Below are 23,173 nucleotides of genomic sequence, written 5' to 3'. Positions count from 1 at the left end.
AAGAAACACGCTTCCATGAGATAAAAGTGAGACTTTATTTTCATACTTTCAAAGGACATTCAGGGGGCTGATTTTATTTATCTTTTTCTATCTCAAGAAGTAAAGGAGCAGGGTCAATGACAATGGCGTTGACAATATGTAAATGACATTTGGCAATCTGTAAGTGAGAGGAGTGAAAACAATTCAATATACTAATTATTGTAATTATTGTGAGTGATTCAATCATTATGGTGAGTATGTAAGCATTGTTTAAGAAGGTGATGTAATCTCGGCCTTCAAGTCATTTAGACTGCTCAGGGAGTGACTACACGCCTTGGGAAACGTGATATTGTTCATTTATTTATTTTATATTGCATGCACCAAAACTCCAACTGCATCCAAGTATACACTCTTACATCAGCACTTGTTTTCTCCAGTCTTCATAAGACAGATTAAAGATGTCCTCCAGTTGCTTAAGATTGCACTGATATCCTCCTGAGGTCTGACTCCCACCAGTCTGACACCTCACTGATCTGAGGTCAGTTCAGAGAGCGCTGTTAGGGCGATCCAGCCGGCGTGGGGTTGGTCTCACTGCAGCTGCCGGAGCCCCCACCCGCCCACTTACACACACATTCATGTACACACCACTGCCGCCAATGCTACTGCTGATTATAAATAGCCCGTTTAGAAGCAGCTACAGTCGTGTGTTTGCCCCCGGGACAGACGGACAGAAACAGATTGTCAACATATGAAGTGAAGGCAATTAGCCGTCAGAATGACTCTGTGCCAGACGGTGACACCGCACCTCATGAAGCTCAACAAAAGCAAGGTACTGTTCAGAGAGCAGCAGCAGGTTTAAGACGAGTGATTTACTTTAAGGTCTATAAACAGACCTGAGCTTGGTTTCAATGTGCAGCAGTTTGTGTTTCACTGGGAAAGTCCAGCTCCCGCCAGTCGCTCTCTTTAGCTGGAGCCACGTATCGGCAGATATACCTCATGAGGTTGTGACCTCAATGTAAATAAATGCACTTAAATGCTCAGTGTTTGAGGAAATTTAAAGTATATTTTTCATGAATTTCACCTGCAACTCACTGAAGGATGGATTCTTCTTTAATAACAAAAAAAAGGAAAATTGTTCAAAAATGTTCAAGTTTGTCTTCTTTTTTGTTTTTCTGTTTTTTTGTGCATTGATGTGATCATGATTTGTCAATGGTAGCTGCACGACCCTTCATTGATCATTTCTTCATTTCTGCAAATGATAACATATCATCGCTGTGATCTGTCTGATTTGCAGCCAGATCTGCTGAACTTTAAAAAAGGATGGATGACAAAGCTCTACGACGACGGAATGGTAATTTTGTTTTCGTTGGTGGGATTGAATTACCATCTGTTTATTTCCCCTCCTGAATAAGATCATAGTATACTCATAGAGGACTGGTGTTGTCATCAAATGAATGCTGTCTTTTACTCCTTCAGTGGAAGAAACACTGGTTTGTCCTGACAGATCAGAGTCTGAGGTACTACAAGGACTCCATAGCTGAAGAGGTAAAAGTCTTACTACATGATTTTGACTTTTTGTTGCCATTTGTAAAATTTTCCTTTAACCTTTTTTCTCCTCAGGCTTCAGAACTGGATGGTGAGATTGACCTTACTACATGTTACGATGTCAAAGAGTTCCCAGTCCAAAGGAATTACGGCTTTCAAATCGTGGTGAGTGTTTATTCTCCATGTCATCGATTGTCCTGCGTCGTAAATCAACAGCAAAGATAAAACTCTTTGTCTACACACTTGAGCCCTGCTGTCTCCTGCTGGTCTATAAACAGCCTTAGACACCATGTGGGAGCAACTTTAGGTATCGGGTTTTGTCATTTTTCTCAGTCTGAAACGATTGTTTGTCCGTCATGACGGATGTCACTTGACTTGTCATCTCTCCACAAGAGAGTGACATCATGGTGGTCTAAATCTGCTGCAGCCGTTGCCAGCCCCGCTTGTCTCTCTGAAACCATGTGGCCCTCTTCCTGCACAATATGTTTACCTAACCTCTGTCATTAAAAAAAAAAAATGTCATTGGCTAACTCTGAGGTTTCAAAAATATTTCTGACCATAATTGCATAATGTGTGTGCAATTTCTTCCGATCCTGCTTGGAAACCTATGAGGGAACACTTTCGTCATATAATCCTTGTCCATTAAACATTTTTAGCACTTGTTGCTGGCAAAACACTTCCTGGACATGTATAGTTGCAATGCATTGTTTATCCATTTGATGTCCCTGCTACATATAGACTTAAACTGCATTACTAATCTTATATATGAGGTCAACTGTAGCTGCAGGCTCAATCATTTGTTTACATTTGCCCCCCTGAGATTTTCTAGAGGAAGTCTGAAATGGCACATACAAAGGGATCGTTGTCTTTTCGGCTGAGATCACCGTAGTTTTGGTTTTGACAGATGATTATCTCCAGTATTAATGTGTGCTCTCTGAGGTGTTGTCCTGTCATAGCAGTTAAAGCATAGTGGAGCTGAGTTGTGATGTCTGTAGCTGTGTGAACAGTACCTGGCATTCTGTGTCTTCAGATGCTTTAAAGAATCACTGTGGCCTTTTAGATGTCACTGTGCTTAAGGCTTGAGTAAAAATGTTTGCACACACAATAAGCAGAGGTTAGGACTTTGGGTAAAGGATAACTATATTTAAAGGGAGATTTCTACTCCTACTAAAGTGGTGGTCAAGTTTAAACAAGCATTTTGGGAAAGATAGACTTGATTTATTCAGCACAGATTACAGCAGCTGTTGTGTGTGTACCACTGATTACTCCACTCTTATTGTCAGTCTTTATTATGACAAAGGAACAGCTCTTAAGAGTTGGTACAGTCAGCTTCAGTCTTCAGGACAAAAAAGAGCAACATGCTGTTTTCAAATATGCATCATTTGTTGAAGATGAACCTTTATTTTTTTTAATAATTCAAAACTCTGCAAACAACAGAAGTATTGTCGACATTCTCTCCTGTAAAATTAAATGTACTGCACGTCAAACAAGAGCATCCTGTGTTACTTTTATCACTTACAGTTGCAAGAAAAAGTATGTGAACCCTTTGGAATTTCTTAGTTTTCTGATTAAATTGGTCATAAAATGTCTTCTGATCTTCATCTAAGTCACAACAATAGACAAACACAGTCTGCTTAAACTAATACCACACAAACAATTATATGTTTTCATGTTTTTGTTGAACACAGCATGTAAACATTCACAGTGCAGGGTGGAAAAAGTATGAGAACCCCTAGGCTAATGACTTCTCCAAGAGCTAAGTGGAGTCAGGAGTCAGCCAACCTGGAGTCCAATCAATGAGACGAGATTGGAGGTGTTGGTTAAAGCTGCCCTGCCCTATAAAAAACACACTTCAGTTTTGAGTTTGCTACTCTCAAGAAGCATTGCTTGATGTGAACCACGCCTTGCACAAAAGAGCTCTCAGAAGACCTACGATTAAGAATTGTTGACTTGCATAAAGCTGGAAAGGGTTACAAAAGAATCTCTAAAAGCCTTGATGTTCATCAGTCCACGGTAAGACAAATTGTCTAGAAATGGAGAAAGTTCAGCACTGTTGCTACTCTCCCTAGAAGTGGTTGTCCTGTAAAGATGACTGCAAGAGCACAGCGCAGTATGCTCAATGAGGTGAAGAAGAATCCTGGAGTGTCAGCTAAAGACTTACACAAATCTCTGGCACATCTCTGTTGACGAATCTACGATACGTAAAACACTAAACAAGAAAGGAGTTCATAGGAGGACACCACGGAGAAAGCCACTGCTGTCTAAAAAAAGACATTGCTGCACACTTGATGTTTGCAAAAGAGCACCTGGATGTTCCACAGCACTACTTGCAAAACATCCTGTGGACAGATGAAACCAAAGTTGAGTTGTTTGGAAGGAACACACAAACACTATGTGTGGAGAAAGAAAGGCACAGCACACATTAACATCAAAACCTCATCCCAACTGTGAAGTATGGTGGAGGGGGTATCATGGTTTGGGGCTGCTTTGCTGCATCAGGGCCTGGACAGATTGCTATCATCGACGGAAAAATGAATTCCCAAGTTTATCAATGATGGGTGATGCAACAGGACAACGACCCAAAGCACAGAAGTAAATCAACAACAGAATGGCTTCAACAGAAGAAAATACGCCTTCTGGAGTGGCCCAGTCAGAGTCCTGACCTCAACCCGATAGAGATGCTGTGGCATGACCTCAAGAGAGCGATTCACACCAGACATCACAAGAATATTGCTGAACTGAGAAAGTTTTGTAAAGAGGAATGGTCCAAAATTCCTCCTGACCGTTGTGCAGGTCTGATCTGTAACTACAGGAAACGTTTGGTTGAGGTTATTGCTGCCAAAGGAGGGTCAACCAGTTATTAAATCCAAGTGTTCACATACTTTTTCCACCCTGCACTGTGAATGTTTACATGTTTACACTTCTGCTTAAGGTGCACTTAGAAACCTCCAACAGCAGAAAGTCTGAGTTCCATGTGGCACAACAGATTATAGTTAGGCAAAAGTTTTTTTCCCTTTTATTTCACTAAATTATTATTCCAATGTGGATATAACAGCGTTTGTGTGGCTACTTGAGGTCCATTTTGAGCCAAAAGAGAATGAACAGTCAGTTGAACCGACGCATACAAAGAGCCAAGATAACTGCTGCATATCTTGATTTTATTTCAGGCTCGTCCGTGTGACAAACAAGTGGTAACATTTCTTAAAGTGTGGAAGTTATTTAAATCGACATGTGGCCTCGTTCCTGTCGCTCATTGTGATGAAATGCCTTTCTGCTTCCAGTGTAAAGATGGAGCATGCACCCTGTCAGCCATGACCTCTGGAATCCGTCGCAACTGGATTCAGGCGATCATGAAGAATGTGCGACCCACCATCGCCCCTGATGTCACTCGGTAATACCCAAAGAGGATTAACACTTTCAACACCGGCAGATATAACAACTGCTTTTCTACATTTTTTTTTTCTTAATCCCTCTCTCCTCCTCACTTTATCTTTCCTTCTCTCTCTTCCTCCATCAAAATGGTATTTTCAACCTGCTTCCAGGAAAAACATCTCTCTGAAACTATCCGTTCTGAAGCCCAGGTTGGAGTGCTTGTGTGTGACACCCCTCCTCACCCCACCTACCACCCAAACCCCCCCCCCCCTCCTAACCTCCAACACTGATGTTATTGCTCAGCAATGTCAGGCCCGGCGTGTTTGTCGTCCCTGTGTCATGTGATTGTTGAGTAATGTGTCCCTGTCAGGTTGAGACACACACTGCGATCACATCAACAAACTACAATGACCAATCCAACATGATGTCGAGCAACAATCTAATGATCATTTTCTGAGAACAGCAAAAACAAATCACCAACTGAAGCACAAAAAAGCCCCCTCCCTGAAAAGAAACAAGTTTGAACTTAACTTTTTTTTGTTTACTTGATGATTTTTTAAAAACCCAAGTGTTGCCTTTCACATGGCTCATCACATGTGATACTGAATACATGCTCTGAGTCACACTCGTTACTCTGCCAGTGTGTCTCTTACTAAAGCGTGTGTGATACTCTTGGTATTTCTGCACAGACGCCTCACAGACACCTCTTTCTCTTGCTTGACTACTGTCCCTTCTCATTTTCCCCCTCACTCACTTAACCTCCACACAAGGTAGGGAAAATAGATTATAACACTGCACATGTCAACCAGTTTGCAGTTTACTGGAAACACATTCTTTACACTAAGCTGCTGTAAAACATTGCATTCACATAGCAGCCAAGGGCTGGCATCTGCCATCAGGCTTACGTCAGATTATGAGTGTGAACACTAAAGCTGCTTTCAGTCTAATTCAGTGTGCCTTTAAAGTGTTTTGATGTGCTCTTTGCATTGAACGCATGACACATTTAGTTTAATGTTTCAACGTCAACTAGGTGATTCTGCTATACAAGAAATGTTTGTCTTCTTGTTTTGTCCAGCTTTATGTCTTGCTCATGTAGATGTTAGAAATCTAATTTTCACCTTCTGTTGAAGCCATTTTATGTATCCCTTTTATTTTGTCTGTTTTTTTTTTTCATTCAGATCCCTCCATGAGGAGCAGATACAAGCCCAAGTGATGTTGGAGCCATGTCCACAAGCCACCCCTGAGCCAAGCCCCAGTCCTGAGGCCCCCAGGTCTGATGTCAACAGAAAGCAGGCCATCATCAATGCCTCAGCGCCTCCCTCTGAGCCGCGGAAAAGCAGAGTCCGTGAGCGCAGACGAGAGGGTCGCTCCAAGACCTACGACTGGTCCGAATTCAAAATGGAACAGGCCGCAAAACCTGTAAAAGAACGAGCAGACACAGTGGACCTCAGCTCATCTTTCTCCACGACGTCCTCATACTGCTCTCCCTCCTCCTCTGCGTCCTCCTTAGCGTCCTCTCCCGTCTCTACCTCCTCGCTCCAGACCTCTTCTGTGTCAGGCTCCCACCCACAGTCCATGCCAGAAGAAGCACAAAAAGAGAATGTAAGGAAGGGTGTCCCTCCACCTTGCACAACCAGTGCATCTCAGATGCCAAATACAGTTAGTGTCACCATGATGTCCACGCTTAACACTGCATCGCCAGCGTCATCAGTGCATGAAGGCCAAGAGCAAGGAAGGATGGAAGTAGACCACCCTGCAGCCATGCATCCTGCAGGTGATGCTAAAAAGGACAACAGAACCTCAGATGTCCAAGGAGAGATTGAGCAGCGATGGCATCAGGTGGAGACCACACCGCTCAGAGAAGAGAAACAAGTGCCAATTAACTCGGCTGTAGGAAACTCTGACAGGTTGCCTGCACATGAGCTAGCTGCGCTGCTAGACAAAGAGGTACGTCGCCTTTTAGAGGGTAATTAACACGTTTGTAGATTCCCCTCATGTTACATTTATTCATTATTTTTTCTCTTTTTTTTGCTTCTTTGTTTAGTTAGGACAGAAGCAGAAGGAGCTAGACTGTCTGCAGAAGCAAAACAACGCTTTAAAAGAGCAGTTAGAAGATGCACTCGGGAGAGAGCAAAGTGCCAGAGATGGCTATGTACTGCAGGTAATACACTCAACATTAATTGTGCAGGATTAGTATGCATTTTAAAATGTAAATTGTATACAAGCATTTTACATGAATTCAGATGACAAAATATTGTTATATTTATTAGAACATTAAGCCTACAAGATGATATATTTGTTATATTACTTTATCTACTGTTCAAACTTTGTTTCTTACACATTTTCATGCACTTGTAAACTGTGTATATATTTCTATTGTAACTTGTTTAATATTCTACTAACTGGTGTGGGTGCTTATTCTCTGATGCGCATGGTTGGGGTGTTCTTAGCATGAATTTTCACTAACTGTTTTTACGGAGTTTCACATCTCCTGGGAAACTAATTGATTTGATCTGATGTACTTGAGGTAAGAAGCCTTGCACTGTGCTTTTTCTCTCTCTTCATTTGTTCATGTGTGTCCATTCCAAGCTTGATTTCTGCACGTTGTTTGGTGTTTCAGAATTGCATTTACTAATTGTTTATTTACATGTTGCAGTTTGAAGTTGTAAGATGAAGTATCACAAAGCTAGATTATAATTCTATTTAGTTTATAAAGTATTTCTTTTTTAATTCATTTTACCATTATTTCAATAGTCACATAGTTGTTTGGGGGGGGCGGGGGGTCACCTCTGAAAAAGCACAGTGGAAGCTTGGGGAAAAAAATCTTTAAAAAAATAACCTACGAGATGTGGTTCTCCGTATATGCTATGGAAGGTAAGGTGATATAATTAACAAGTTGTGTCAACAATCTTTTTCAAGAGTGCAACACCCCCTTCCTCTTCACCGCACAGAGTGCCATGGCAACGTTTGCATACCCTTAATCAAGATCTGCAGGGGGAGTTGGAGGCCCAAAAGCACAAGCAGGACCTCGCACAGCAGCACATCCGGACACTGAAGAGAAGCTACACAGAAGCCCAGGACGCTGTAGACCGCCATGAGGCCGATATTCAGGCTCTGCAGGCTAAACTAGCGTCTGCAATGGCTGAAATCTTGGCTAGTGAACAGGCTGTGGCCAGAATGCGCAATGAGCTCAAGCTAGAGCAGGAGCGCTCAAAAGAACACGAGGAGGAATACAGCCGTGGTGAGAGGACTTTGAGAACCCAACTAAAGGACAGTGAAGATAGACTTCGTGAGGTAGAGGCCAGTCTCTTAGAGAGAAACCAGGCCCTCAGACACCTGGAGCGCCAGCAGGCTCTGCAGCGAGACCACATGAGAGAGATTCAGAGGCTACAGGAGAGACTACAAGAGGTGACTGCTCGGCTCGGTGCTACTGAAGAGGGTCAGGCACTGAAGGAGGAGCGCCTCAGGAAGGAGCAGCACGCCATGCAAGAGAGTCACGAGAGGGAGAGACAGAACCTGTGCAGGAGATTAGCTGAGGCTGAAGCTGCACAGAAAGAGATGGAGAAGAGGCTGCTGGAGGCCGAGCAGCAGGTAGAGGCCCTCTTAAGAGGGAGACAGGCCTCTGCAGGAAAAGAAAGCAGGGAGGAGATTCTGAAGTTACAAGAGGAACTGGCCCAGAAGACTGACACGGTGGAGTCACTAAGGCAGAGTGTGCAGAGGCTAGAAGAAGAGAGAGGGCAACTCACCTGCCGCTGTCAGGAGCTTCTCAATCAGATCGCTGAAGCAGACCGTGAGGTGAATAAGCTCCGCAATCGCCTGGAATCAGAGGAGGCAGATTACTACACTTTGGAGAGCTCATATGAAAGGGCTACCCAAGAGTTTCAGAAAATAAGCCAGTTCCTTCGAGAAAAAGAGGAAGAGATCCGGCAGACTAAGGAGATGTATGAGAGGCTGATGGAACGCAAGGAAGAAGACTTGAAGGAGGCCTTTGTCAAAATGGCTGCACTCGGAAACAGCTTAGAGGAAACGGAACAGAAGTTACAAGCTAAAGAGGAGCTTCTTTGTCAAATGAGTCAAGGTCTCTTAAATAGGGTTGAGCCCTGTAGTGCTGAAAAGGATCTGCAAGCCAAGCTTGTGGTTGCAGAGGACCGCATAGCAGAGCTAGAGCAGCATCTTAATGCCCTGCAGCTAGGCTACGCTGACCTACGCATGGAAAGACAGCAAATACCAGAACATGGCAAGAAAGCTAGACTTAAAACATCGCTCTCCTTATCAGCAAACACAGTGCCCAAACTTTTGTTTGACAGTAGATCCAAGTCAGATAACTCCACTGATGATAAGGAGTCTCAAGCCAAGAGACCAAGGATACGTTTTTCCACTATTCAGTGTCATAAGTACATAAATCAAGAGGGCCTGGATAGTAGCCAGGTGAGCAACTTTTCAGACACAAGAAAAACAATGCATCAGAGTGAAAATGAAGACATGCAGCTAAGTGAAGGAATCATCTCCTCTGATGCAACATGCCCTCACAGTAGTGACCCAGAGAAGTTTATCTCAATCATACATGCCCTAGAGACCAAACTGCTGGCCACTGAGGATACATTAAGAAACCTCACACAGAATCTTGAGGAGCAACACTCCACCCAAGCAGAAGACATGAGCAAAGAGATTGATCAAAAAATGACAGAAACCCAGTTTGATAAAGAGTTTAGTTGTGAAAGCGGGTTACACAGTATAGCAACTAATAAGCATTACGCTAAGGCCCTGGTGTGTGTAGAAAGCAGTCGAGAGAAAGTCAGGGGTATTCTCAGTGGCTCTCACGATACCACTGATTCACAGCTGCACTCATTGTCAGAGATAGAGAACGATTTGTTCAATGCATCTCTGTACATCCGACAAGGACAGAAGTCATCGGAAGAGCAGTCACCAGTTGTCCAACAAATTCCAGAGACTGTAGATAAAGACACTTTGCACCTCTTTGCCAAAACGTTGTCTTTTGAGGCTGTCGTTTTAAACAAGATGGCTTTATTGATACAGACTTCAAAGTCAGATGTCCTGCAAGGTCTTGCTGATATATGGGAAGACATAGAGAACATTAAAAAGAGTGACAAAGATTGCTTGGCTGTAGTTTATGCTGATGTCTTAACCAGGAAGTTGATGCTAGAAGGTGCATTCTGGAAAGATTTAGAGAAAGCTGAGCTAGATGTTGCCAAATCCAAAATGGACAGTGTTTCAGCTGATGAAGATATAGACGCCAACAAAATCTTCCACACCTTCATTAAAGCAGAGCTAGCATACTCTATTCAACACCTTAAACAATGTTATGAAGAGAAATTCAAAATACTGAAAAGGGAGTTGACAGAAGCTCATAATGACCTACATCAAAGGGAAACGGCTCTGAAAGCAATCATTGAAGCTTCCAAAACACCTGATTTGAAAAATGTAATAAAAGAAGTCAAACATAACTTTGGGTTTAAGAAACACAAGTTGGCAGACATTCGCCCTCCTGAACTTGCTCCCTATATGGAACAGATTGAAATGGAAGAGGCTAGAGACTTGGCTGAGGAAATTGTAGAGAGACAGTTGGCTTCTGAAATGCCCTCTTGTGGCGTTGATACCATTGAATCATTTCAAAATGCACATGACAGCCTAGCTAACGAGCTTCAAAGACAAGCAGCAATCCTCCATAAGTATTCCCAGGAGATAGAAAGTGGTGGAAACCACCCTGGACTGGCCCAAATGGTCCATGCTCTTCTTGGGCACCAATCTTCACACAGCATCACTAGTATGTCTCTTTGTATGCGCGAAGCCCTCATCCAAGCTCAAGTGGCTTATGTGGCATGCAGGTTACGGACAATGCATGAACAGGACTTGGGTTGGTGTAAACAGACAGGCCAGAACATGGATGCTCTTGTGCAGCAGCATGCACACAATGTCAGCAGAATCAAAGAAAAATATGAGGCGTCACTAGAGGATGAGCGCAAGAACTTCCAACGAACGATATCCGCTCTCCAGAAAGAGAACCAAACTCTGAAGGATGACGTCAGCAAACGTGTAAACCAGCTCTGCCAGCAGCAGAAGCAACTGGGTCTCCTAGAGGAGAATTTCCAGAAGGACATTGAAAAGCTAAAACAGAGACACATGCAAGAACTCAGCCAAGCCGAGAAAGGCCGTGTCTCAACAGAAATGGCCCTCATGGAGACGACGGCTGACAGTCAACGGAAGCTTGAGGTTCTGCTGGTGGACATGAACACAATGGAGGAACGGCACGAGAGTCATGTGAGGAAACTGGAGGAGCAATTTGAACAAAGGATATGTGAGCTCCAGCATATCCACAAAGAGGAGGTTGAAAAGTTACATGCCCAGTATATGGAAAACATTCATCGTGTCCAAATGCACCAACAGGACAAAAAAGGTCCTGAGGGTTCTCATTGGCTTCCCTTTGATGAGGCTGCTACACCGATGGAAGAGGAGGAACAGGGGAAGGGGGAAAACATGTCAGAGGTGGACTCCATGGTGGTTCTGAAGGATCGTATCCAAGAGCTGGAGACTCAGATGAACACCATGAGGGACGAACTAGAGAACAAGCACCTAGAAGGAGATGTGGCCAGCCTGAGAGAGAAATACCAGAGAGACTTTGAAAGTCTTAAGGTTTTTTGCTCTTTCATTTTACCTTAGTGAAATATTTTTTTCAATTAGAAACAAGAGTAGAATATTAATAGTTAAATAGCTAAGCTGCCTGCTGATTTTGTTCATCATTCCACTAATATGCACAAAGAGTTTTAATTTGGGAAATGGTGTGCTTTGATTTTTTTTCACACATGAAACCTGCAACAGTTATGGCATCTGCTCCCTTTTCAAATTGTAGTTCACTTGTAATTGCAACTTTGAGCAGTGTCCTTATATTTTTTCTGCACATTTCAGGTCCTCAATACCATAATACCTGCTACTATATAAATGCTGTAATGGTTGCAGGGATGGCATGGTTGGTCAGTCTACCACTTTGGTTATAACCAAAGTACCTCAACAACTACTGAAAGGATTACATTGGATGATCCAGACTTACCATGTACCTTTTTTTAGAATGAGAATTATTTCCCCATCCACAAGATCAATTGGCACCAACATCCATTCATGGCCTGGTGCAATCATCAAGTTATGATTCTGGGTTCCCCTGGCTTGTCCTCTAAGGCTTTTGTTGCCAGTAAATGAATAACCCAAGTTTGAGTCCAGATTTCAGCACTTCAATTCTCAACAGAGAATTTTAGCTAAAATACAGTCAAGCTTTTTTAAAATTTAGCACCTTCTGCATCCATTGATGATACACACAGTAGTTGCACTCTTGCTAAAATCTTTGGAGCAGACACAAGATTAAAAAATGAGTCAAAATTTATAGATGGAAAAAAGTATCTCCCAAAAGACTCCTCCTGGCTCAGACTGAGACTTCCCCAATAGTTCTACATTATACAGAAAAGCTAATTGTTTTACATCTTTACTATTAAAAGTGCACATGTCCGACATACCATTTCCCACATTCAATAATCAAAGGAAACCTTATTCTGTTTATAACAAAAAGGCTCAGCTGGATTAGTTTATTTCTACTCACTCTCTAACTAGCATAGCCGGGCTTGAAATCGTTAAAATGCTTGCATGGCTTTTATTACTGATTTTTGCATGACACTTTGTAGCCTTGTAGATATTGCACTGGATTAAAAGTCACTTGTTAAAATGTAGGTGGAAGTTGAAATATGCATTTGGTGATGACATCTTATTACATTTTATTTTCCATAGGCCACTTGTGAACGTGGCTTTGCAGCAATGGAAGAAACGCACCACAAGGTAATCCAAGACCTCCAGAGGCAGCATCAGAGGGAGATTTCCAAACTGATGGAAGAGAGGGAGAGACTTCTGGCAGAGGAGACTGCTGCTACAATCGCTGGTACAGAATGTCAACATAATTCAACCTTTTTTTCTTACACTTCAAGCAAGAAATTAAACTTTTCTGTCTTTTGTGTAGCTATTGAAGCTATGAAGAATGCCCACAAGGAGGAGCTAGAGAAGACCCAGCGCTCACAAGTCAGTGGACTGAACTCTGACATTGATGAACTTCGCTTACAATATGAGTAAGTTTATTCCTACAGGAACATTAAGACATGTACAATTTACCAAGAGGACACATCATGGTTCATGTTAATGTATTCATTTGACTTCATCATTTATTAAAAAAAACCTTAAAAAGTTTGGAGCATGCAGAATTTGAGACGTCCATTGTTCAACATGGGATAAGAATTCTATTTGATATTGTGATTATGTGACTGTGCAGAGAGGAGCTGCAGTCCATCCAGAGAGAACTGGAGGTGTTGTCTGAGCAATACTCTCAGAAATGTCTGGAGAATGCTCACCTGGCCCAGGCCCTAGAGGCCGAGAGGCAGGCACTCAGGCAGTGTCAAAGAGAGAACCAGGAACTGAACGCTCACAACCAGGTCTAAATTCACATACATGCACACGTACATATGTAAACATTACTGTCTGCAGATTAAAAGATAACTGTATTCCCTACAACAGGAACTGAATAACCGGCTGTCAGTAGAGATCACTCGGATGCGCTCTTGTTTCAGCGGTGAAACAGCACCAACACTTAGCCAGGGCAAAGACGTGTATGAACTCGAGGTGTGTAAACATTCCGTGCAAAAATACACAAATACACACATACACAAGTTAGATTTGCTCTTTTAATCGAATGTGTGTGTCTCTTTATTTTGTAGGTGTTGCTACGAATTAAGGAGTCAGAGATCCAGTATCTGAAACAGGAAATCCACTCTTTGAAAGATGAACTGCAGTCGGCTTTAAGGGTAAGCAGTCTGAATGTCATTCAAACTATCAGTGTCTTGGAAGGTTTGTAACTGTACATCTTCATGTGTTAAAACCACATTTGAAAAAAGGAGGGCAGTATCATGAGTTTAATTTCAACAGGACAAGAAATACGCCACAGACAAATATAAGGACATCTACACGGAGCTCAGCATTGTGAAAGCAAAGGCCGACTGTGACATCAGCAAACTGAAGGAGAAGCTGCTCATCGCCACAGAAGCTTTGGGCGAGAAGACTGTGGATGGCACGGTCACATCTGGATACGGTAAATATAAAATATTGATATTCTTATGATATTGTAATGTACATTATCTCATATTATTATATTGTTCTGTGTTACATTTTTAAATATATATTCATTTAATTTAAAGCCTTTTGAATGAAGACGTTTCTTTTTATCTCTAAGGTTTTGTTAGCAGTGAGGTCAGTAAAGAGTTAAACACTGTAATGAAAGATTAAAACATTTTATAAATTCTACATTTAATATGGAGCATAACAAGTGTATTGTTTTCAGGACTAAACTCTGAACTTTACCACCTTTGAACCCTTGATAAATTGAATACCAGTTATTTGAGTATTTAATGTAATAAATGAACTTAGAGGGAAAGAACTGAGGTCCATAGGTTTCTAATGACCTGAGGTATTTACTGTATATTTACAGTATTCAGTATTCATTCAAGGATTTGCTGTGACACTTGTGATCCTGGTGTACTGATTCACATCAATGGTAGCAATGACATGCCTTCGTTTTGTTTTAGATATCATGAAATCGAAAAGTAACCCTGATTTCCTAAAAAAAGAACGATCATCCACCTCCAGGCAATCCAGAGGTGTACGGTCAAAGGTGAGTGTCAGATGTAACAATGTGTTTGTCCTTCCTGGATTTCAGCTTTTAAATTCTAACAATCAGACAGACTTTGCCTCTGTTAGCCACCACATACTGTAGAGATATGTCCCAACATGTTTACCTGTAAGTCATGTGTGTGTTTTGTCCATCAGTCCGTCACTGAACAGGTCTCATGGGATAGCTGACACTCCTATTGTGGGGTGATTCCCCCTCAGCCCCCGCCCAAACATGTGCTCTGTAGGTATAGCATGATGTAGAGCAAAGCATGCCCTAACTACTATTGCATGATTTTTACTCCCACCGACTTTTCTGTTTTGCCCCTCCCTGCACTGCAAATAACTCAAGAGCCCTGAATTGAATATCAAACACATGAGAATTAGCTGTTGTTAAGCAGTGATGCAAACAGTGTCCAAAAACTAGTAAAAACCGGACATGTAAAAACCTCTCTGGTGATCGATTTCCCATCTCTACGCTTATTAAAGTAGTCTGCTTTTCATAAAATACATCCATTTGTGAGTAATTTATACTGTTCACATGTCTACGTACCAAATAGGTTAGCTTAGCATGAAGATTGGAAACAGGGTGACACCTGTTGACAATCTTGATTTAAAAACAACCCCCCTTCTAGCATACTTCTAACTTTATTTGATTTTTACAAAACCTTAACTGGAAAACTAAAAAGATGTGGTTTCACTTCAGGTTAAAATCAAGATACATGTAAATGAGACAGGTTTAGAGGTGAACGTTTCCTCCTTACATACTGTACATGTGTGTAAAGAGACGGGATCCCCATGATATCAAACGTGTCTGCAAAGCGCTTACCTATCTTTTAGTCCTGAATTTGCCTCAAATACATTAAATAAAAAATGTAACTTTTATGTTGTGTTTCAAAGAGAACATGTGCTAGCTTAGCTAACAGGCTTCTAACTTGCTAACAGGCCATTATCAGTGGCCTATGTTGAATGTCAAGTCTGTTAGACACTATTTACAGTCAGATTGTTGATATACAGTCATCCTCACTATCAGTTACATATTCTCTAAACACATATTCCCAACTGCTAGATGGTTAAAAAACATACTATATGAGTGTCTCCCCCACAGCTACAGGTCGTTATCAGGTTTCAATTCTACAATTCTACAATTCACTTAGCAGACACTTTTATCCAAAGCGACGTACATCAGAGAGTAAATACAACACAAGCAAGGATCTAGAAAAAAGGGAACAATGTCAGTAAGAGCAAACGATCAGCTTTGAGTCTGATTGGACACACAGGTGCTGACAGGAAGTGACCAGAGGCAAAGCACAACATTGAGGGCAGTTCTTGAGAGCTCTAATCAGTATAGAAACCATCTTATAAGTCGTCCTTATCAAACAAAAACCATCGTCATTACCATCATCATCATCATCAATAATATCCAGACCATCATCAATCCATCCATAAATTTACAGATGTACACCCGTCACATAAGTAAGTGGAATGTAGGTGTAAGGTCGGCAGATTTACTTAATCTTTATTTAATTTCACATATCCCATATGTTTAACATTGTTTTTCTATGTTCTTTTTATAACTGTTGTCTTTGTGTGTGTTTGACTTTTGAACTCTGTGTTTGTATTTTTGTGCATCGTGTGAACCAGTGAGTTCCTTCTGTGTGGCATGACAATGTTTCAGCATCACCACTTTTGCCTGTCACCTTTGCTTGAGATTAGATATAACTGTGTAATCTGTGAATCACAAATCACTTTCTTTTTCTTGTCTTGAACAGAGCCTGAAAGAGGGACTAACTGTGCAGGAGCGTATGAAGCTTTTCGAGGCAAAAGATTCCAAAAAGATTTAAATATCAATCTGCAGTGATTTGTCTCGCTCTCGCCTTGTTTCTATTGGTCAGATTGCTACAGCCGTGGCAGACTCAGCTGGGGACTCTTAGAGGAAATGGAAATAAAAACACTTTGAAGGTCAATTCCAAACTTGGACCTGCTGCTTGATAAGTGGTTATGTTTTTGTTTGATTTTTTTTTAGTTAATGGAAAAAGGTTGTAATAATGGAATCATTTGAAAGGTTTCTATAAGGATTACTTCAGTGTTTAATCTGTCCAAGTTGGAGATGTGTTCAAATGCTGTTCGAGGGATACATGCCAGCATTGATCCTCCTGAATGCCAAAACAGACAGCAATACACAGTATAAATAATATATATTTCCCAATACAAATTAAGTATCTGCTGTATTTTATTGTTACACTTTCTTTATCTCATTTTTAATGTTTGCACCAGTTCTGTTGTACATAACTACTGGATTTCTGTCAGAGTATGGTTTGCATCTGCTGTACTATAACTATGGTTTGATTGATAGTGGAAATCAATGTGATGCTTATCTTGCTTATGTATGAGAGTTTTATAAAAATGGAGTGTCTGTGTGTGAAGCGGGAAGAGGGCTGGGATTGCATTTATCACTTGACTACTTGAGGATTTTATTTTATTTGTCTCAAATCGGTATAGTGACTTCAAGTCAATTCTCACAGTGCAACCAAACAATGAAGACTTCAGTCAAATTTAATGAACTGTGACTTGTTTGTTAAACTGGATTATTATTATTTTTTGAAGTTTCTTAAAATCTTAAATTTGTGTTTGCTTAGTTTTGGCTTTGTTGTGAGAAAATCAGCTCTGGATACTTCAAACTATTTTGGACTTTGCATGACTGTACAGTGTCATTTGAATTGCAGAACGATCATGATGCCTCTTTCTCCTAACGCTTCAGTGTGGAACTCTTAACACTAATAAGCTTTGCTTTGCAAGTCCTACTGTTAAGTTGAGATTGAAATGTTTTACTGTAAGCGGCAGTCTTGAAGCACTTGGCCCAATCCCTGTCCTCTCACTAGTCGTGCCTCAACTAAGAGAAGAATATAAACATCCACGAAACCTGTGCAGCTATGATACACACTGTATAGTATTCAAACCACGCCTTGTATATATAAGCCACACGGAGGACTTCTGTGTTTTGTTTTAAACTTGTATCTTGCTCACTAGCTCTATATGAAATATATATGAATATTTTTTATTTTCATTTTAATGTATATCGTCAAATAAATGAAGTGTTTGGACATCTTTGAGTTATATTAACATGCGTGTGTTGGCTTGATTTGGTGTTCATAGCTAAACTTTTCTTCTTTACAAAACCTTGCTGAAGCCTTGACCACTTTCAGGTAAGTTTTTATTTTAAAGCAATCATCACATCATAAGCTGAATACATATTTCATTACTTACTTTACTTTTCCAGCAATGCAATATTATATTGCATTTAAATCTTGGAACAGAACAAAAGAGTAAAGCACATGGACACCCTAAATATGAAAAAAGAAATCCAGTTGGCTGGCTTCAAAAAGAGTGAATTCCCATAAAGCCCAACATTAAAATACCAAACTTTAAAGCAGAATCAATCAATCATGTTAACAGTGTAGTACAAGGGGCGCTATGTATGGAGGCCATGGTCCTCCAAGCGGGTGGCCCAGGTTCAAATCCCCACTCTGTCCCTGATTTCCAACTCTATCCACTGTCCTATCTTTCCATTAAAGGCACAATAAGCCCAAAAATGAATCTTAAAACAACAAAAAAACAGTGTAGTATAAAAAGAAAAACTGTCAGGTCTTTATGGTTAATCTCATGATACATTACAACTGAATGTGGAAAGAATCTTCATTTAAAGTAAGTGAAGTTGACATTTAGTTTGGCACTAATAAGCATAACAGGGTATGCTTTTTGTTTTTTAAATATTCATTTTTGGGCTTTCTGCCTGTAGTGGATAGAGTAGTAAACCAGGGAGAGATAGTGGGTAATGAAATGCGGCACAGTAGCCACAGTCTTTACTCCCGCCTACTTGGAGGACTTCAGGCTACGTGCATGTGCAGCAACCTAACCGGAAAAAGGAATGGTGTATGTGAACACTGTACCTGGCATGTTAGCTTGTTCAGTGTTTGTCATACAGTAAGTTTTCAAGATAAATACTCAAGTTTTAAGTAGCCTAGTCTTTTAACAGTCTCAAATAGCTTAGCAGAGAATGAGTAGATAATAAAAGAGTTCTTAATGCGTTTTACTACGAGTCAAATGAATGATGACATGACAGGGGAGCGTGTCTATGTTCCCACATTTCTATGTTATCTGGTTTTGTTCGTCTGACTTAAGGAAATGAAAACCAGGGTTCGGCATCTATAAGCTCTGCTTCAGCCGAAACCCTTTTCCATCAGCCTATTTTATTTTTTCTTGTAATGATTGTGATGATTTCTCCTGCTGCTGATCAAAATATCGAAATTACTCATCCATTCATTAATTTACTTGCTTGCTTCCAAAAAATCTTGTGGGAGGATAGGGCTTAAATTGAAGAGAAATGTAGGAACACAAGACCTAATTTTGAAAATGTCCTAGAAATGTGGGAACATAGGGCTGACCCCCATGACAGTATGTGGAAGTAGTTTGCATTCTGTCTAGCCAATTAGCCTTGCCAACTCTTCATCTCCTCCTCTTCTGTCCTCGTCCTCTTCGTCCCTTAAAGCGTCTCTAAACCTGACCCAGAAGGCCTCGAGCTCGTTTGGGTCCTCAGGCCACAGCAGGTAGGTCTTTTTATGCACGATCTTGCGTATACGTATGTAGGGAGACAGACAGTGCTCGGGCATCTCCTCCAAGAACACCAGCAGCAGGACGTCACTGCCGTCAAACAAAAGCCTCAGACTGGCCAGCTGAAACTCCACCGAGCACCACTCGCTCTGCAGGAAGTGTCGTGTCACCACGCAGATGGTGTGGCGAGAACTGTAAATCGCTGACTCGATGTTCTCGAGCATAGCAGCACCAGGGCGGAAGTCTCTGTGGTGGAGGCACAGTCGAAGGCCCTTTGCCCCCACAGCTGGTCTTTGCCCCCAGAGCAGGCCTTATCATCGAGCTGCCACAGGTAGGGAGACCTCATGTTGTTGTCACAATGCAGGCTGTACAAGTTGGACACCTGGAGAGATCATCAAAGGAAAGTCAAGTCTGATTTCTGTATTTCATATCTTTGTCACATTGTATCTTAATACCTGTGTGTAATTGTTGTTGATGGCCCAAGTCTTGAACCAGGCGTTATCATAGGTACAGCTAAGTGGGTTTTCTGTAATATCCAAAAAACGCAATCTGGAAATATGAAAACATTGATAATTTTATTCAAAATGATTTCACAGAAATTGACATTGGGTCAAAAGGAAAGGTACAGCATGTATTTGGCTATTCTGTTGGCACAAACTGTTTTAAAAAATATAAATAACACTTGATAAAAAGCATGATTGATAACCTATTTTAGTCAAATAAACCTAAATCTATACATAAAGACCGTCCTGTTTTTAGAAGGGAAAAGTAAATGAATGTCTGGATTTTGTGTCATGGCAAAGGAAGAAACTACAACAGTGGTTAAATGATATGATGATACACATGTAAAACAACAGAGTTGGTGTTATAATTCTGCTAACCTATTGTAAAAATAACTTTACTGGTGAGAAGAAGATCAATACCACGTTGTGTATGGTAAATTTGAAGCTACTAGCTAGCAGTAAATTAAGTTAGCCTTAAAAAGGGGAAACAGCCACCCTGGCTTTGTTGAATGGTAACAAAATCTGGCAACCTTTACTAAGGCTCAAATCAACATACACTTTGAAGTCAGTTTCATCCTTACTTAGCCCAAAGTGTAAAAAGTTGTATCTTTACAGGGGATAGCATGTCAGACAATGTGTGGGCTAGCAAAAGGGGATACCAACAAAGACTAGCTTACAGCATCTTATCCCATCTCCCCATATCCTATTCTTCTCAACGATGAGTATGGTCGTTTACCTGCTCTTTTTAAAAGGGTCTCCAGATAACACTCCTTATGAATTGGCACTTCACAAATAATATTATATATTTTTTATATATTCCTTCAAGAGCTGTTTTAGAGACATTCCTGTTGCTTCTTTTACCTTGGCAATGTATCCAGCATTGTTTTGTCCACAGTGTGAAGGTGGTTTGACTGGACCTTGAGAATTTACTTGGAGGCAACAGGTTAGCAGGCAGAGTTTCAAGGTCTGCCCTGTAAAAGTCAGCTTCCTCAATGTTTTCAGAGGGGACAACACAGCACTCAGGTTGGTCGTTTTCATGATAACTCCTGCTATGCTGAGGTATTTTAATTTGACCAGAGGAACAAAGGCATCAGGGTGAAAGTCCAGCTTGATGCTGTGCCCAATTCCTACTGAAACAAGTTGATGCGCATTCTGGAAGAAGTGTGGTCCAATGTTTCCAATGCCTTGACCACCGGGCCCCTGGTAGTTCATCTCCAAATACTTCAAATTGGATAGAAGAATAAACAGATAAAAGGACAGAATCATTCACATGATGCAGCACCATTAATGACTGACTAAAAATATACCATACCTCCAGAGAAGTAAGGTTGATGAAAGGAGATTCATAGGATCTGAAATGGAGGCGGTTGTTGTACAGCACAAATGACATTAAATTTGTCAGACCTGACAGGATAGGTGGTGTCAGTCTCTTGATGCGGTTCCCACTGAGGTCCAGGTATCTAAGGGACCAATAGATGTGTTCAGTAAATGGACAGTGATGAAAGTGGATGTATGATTGTATTACAAGCAGAAAACACTTTATACCTTAAGCATGTCAGGTCTTGAAAGGTGCCTTTTTCTATGAAATCAATGATGTACAAACTGAGGTTGAGCTTTTTCAGCCTCCTCAGCTTACTGAAGGGCTTCCTGGTGATGTATTTCAGCAGGTTGAACTGCAGATAAAGCTGCTCGAGATGAATAAGGGCACTGAATCCCTTGGGTGGCAGCTCAGTGATTTCATTTTTTAGGAGAGAAAGGCGTGTAAGATTTATCAGAGGGACAAACCAGTTAGGGTCAATTTCATGAAGTTTGCTCAAAACTTAGAAATGTGAGATGTGTTAGGCCATTGAATGTGTCCGGCTCAATAATGAGCTTATTTTGGTTCACCTGCAACGTTTTCAGTCCTTTGTAACCATCAAATGTAGTCCGCGATATCTGCCTCAACCCTAAGTTGATGAGATAAAGTTTGCTGTTATTCCCCCTACCCAGTGACAACTGGTCCACATTCCCAAAGTTTGCATCCATCATAATAAACATAGGTGGACTGGGGCAGTCCAACAGGCTGGAGTTATTCTGAGGCAACCTGGATCCTTTCAAATCAACCTGTATCAAATGAAATGCAAATGGCTTTAAACGTACAGTATACAAAACAAAGAATTTGCTGTTCCTTAACAAGTGCACATATCTCTACTTTTTCAAGCTGGTCCATTCCTTTTAGAAGTTGGCAGATTGTTAATGGAGATTTCTCCACAAACAGAGAAAATGCCACCCAAGTGAGATTTCTCTTTGTATCTTCAGGGAGTCTCAGTAGACCTTCTACATTTAGACTCTGACAGAGAAGACTTTTAAGCCTGTGGTTTGAGGAGAAAACATCTGCTTGCAGCTCTAGCTTTGAGTTGTTGGACAGCCTGATGTACTCAAGGGCTGGAAAACAGCTCACATTCAGCTTCTGGATGTTGTTTGCGAAAAGATCAAGCTTCCCAAGACTGGAGGATCCACTGGACTCTTCACAGCTGAAAACCTTCAGCATGTTCAAAGAAAGATCAACTTCTTGAATAGCTGGTAGGGAACTGAAGATATCTAGGGAGATGGTTGATAGAAAGTTGTGGATCAGAAGCAATGTTTTGAGTCTGCTGAGTCCACCAAAGGCATTGGAGTGGATGTGTGAGATGTTATTGCAGGTGAGGTTGAGGAAAACCAGCGCATCCAAGCCTCTGAATTCTCCCCCTTTTAGAAAGCTTAGCTGGTTCTGGCTCAGGTCTAGCTTTTTGAGCCCTAGCACCTGACTGAACGACCCAGGTGGGATGATTGTGATTTTGTTCAAAGACAGGTTGATAGTAGTTATGTTATCTGGCATCATGCTAAGGACAGAGAGGTTAGCGATGTTCCTTTTGGAGCACCACATGGTGTCTGTCTGGGGGATGTTCTGAGTACAGCCTCTGAAGCCAAAACCACAGCAGGCCGAGGCGTAGAGCAGGAGAAGGAACAGGACAGTTTGCATCTTCTTTTCTTCACAGTTCCTTTTGCACAGACTGCAAAGAGGTTCAACTACAAAAACCTCAAACTATATTAAGAAAGAAACACGAATGCATCATGAGGAAGTTAGAAATGATACACATCAAAAGGTAGCTGCACTAATATTTTAAGATTTTAAACCTGCAGTAGCTGATTTACGCCTCTGTGAAACAATGAATTTGTGAATACAACACCGACATGGCCTCTTTGAAAAGGTGAACTGAAACAACTGCCGTTTCACACATCCACCAGCTCTGTTTTTAATTCTCCTTTGGAAAATATCTGCCTCTTCTGCTAATGGCTGCTGCTAATTTTCTGCAAAATGCACAACTATGAGCATCTGTTACCCATTTACCAGCTCTACCTCTTTATTTGCTGTAATGAAAACAATCCCATACAAGTAGATATGATCATAAGAAGAAACATCAATCAATACC

General features: G+C 41.2%; 1 protein-coding gene and 1 pseudogene across 5 annotated transcripts in view; one reads left to right on the top strand and one right to left on the bottom strand.

The window, feature by feature from the left end:
• Positions 1-17,730, top strand: part of si:ch73-103b11.2 (GRIP and coiled-coil domain-containing protein 2) — a 53,143-nt gene extending 35,413 nt beyond the window's left edge. For 3 of the 5 annotated variants that reach the window (XM_061028910.1, XM_061028908.1, XM_061028911.1), the window contains 16 exons: positions 1,274-1,330; positions 1,456-1,524; positions 1,600-1,689; positions 4,806-4,915; positions 5,067-5,105; positions 6,075-6,843; positions 6,941-7,057; positions 7,816-11,547; positions 12,688-12,835; positions 12,914-13,019; positions 13,220-13,379; positions 13,462-13,566; positions 13,662-13,748; positions 13,870-14,032; positions 14,526-14,611; positions 16,380-17,730. In XM_061028910.1, the coding sequence (XP_060884893.1) occupies positions 1,274-1,330; positions 1,456-1,524; positions 1,600-1,689; positions 4,806-4,915; positions 5,067-5,105; positions 6,075-6,843; positions 6,941-7,057; positions 7,816-11,547; positions 12,688-12,835; positions 12,914-13,019; positions 13,220-13,379; positions 13,462-13,566; positions 13,662-13,748; positions 13,870-14,032; positions 14,526-14,611; positions 16,380-16,451 (5,910 nt within the window). In that variant the 3' untranslated portion in view covers positions 16,452-17,730. Of the gene's footprint in view, positions 1-1,273; positions 1,331-1,455; positions 1,525-1,599; positions 1,690-4,805; positions 4,916-5,066; positions 5,106-6,074; positions 6,844-6,940; positions 7,058-7,815; positions 11,548-12,687; positions 12,836-12,913; positions 13,020-13,219; positions 13,380-13,461; positions 13,567-13,661; positions 13,749-13,869; positions 14,033-14,525; positions 14,612-14,766; positions 14,852-16,379 lie in introns of all 5 variants that reach the window. The other 2 variants (XR_009665958.1, XM_061028909.1) reach the window with 2 other exon arrangements.
• Positions 17,731-18,728: 998 nt separating this feature from the next.
• LOC132955446 (toll-like receptor 13) lies at positions 18,729-22,725 on the bottom strand (annotated as a pseudogene).
• Between the last annotated feature and the right edge of the window lie 448 nt (positions 22,726-23,173).

Source organism: Labrus mixtus, chromosome 21 (genome assembly GCF_963584025.1).
Source record: "Labrus mixtus chromosome 21, fLabMix1.1, whole genome shotgun sequence".
In the NCBI taxonomy this organism is placed as follows: domain Eukaryota; kingdom Metazoa; phylum Chordata; class Actinopteri; order Labriformes; family Labridae; genus Labrus; species Labrus mixtus.
Note: the sequence above shows the minus strand (reverse complement) of the source record. Positions and strands in the feature narration are given on the sequence as shown.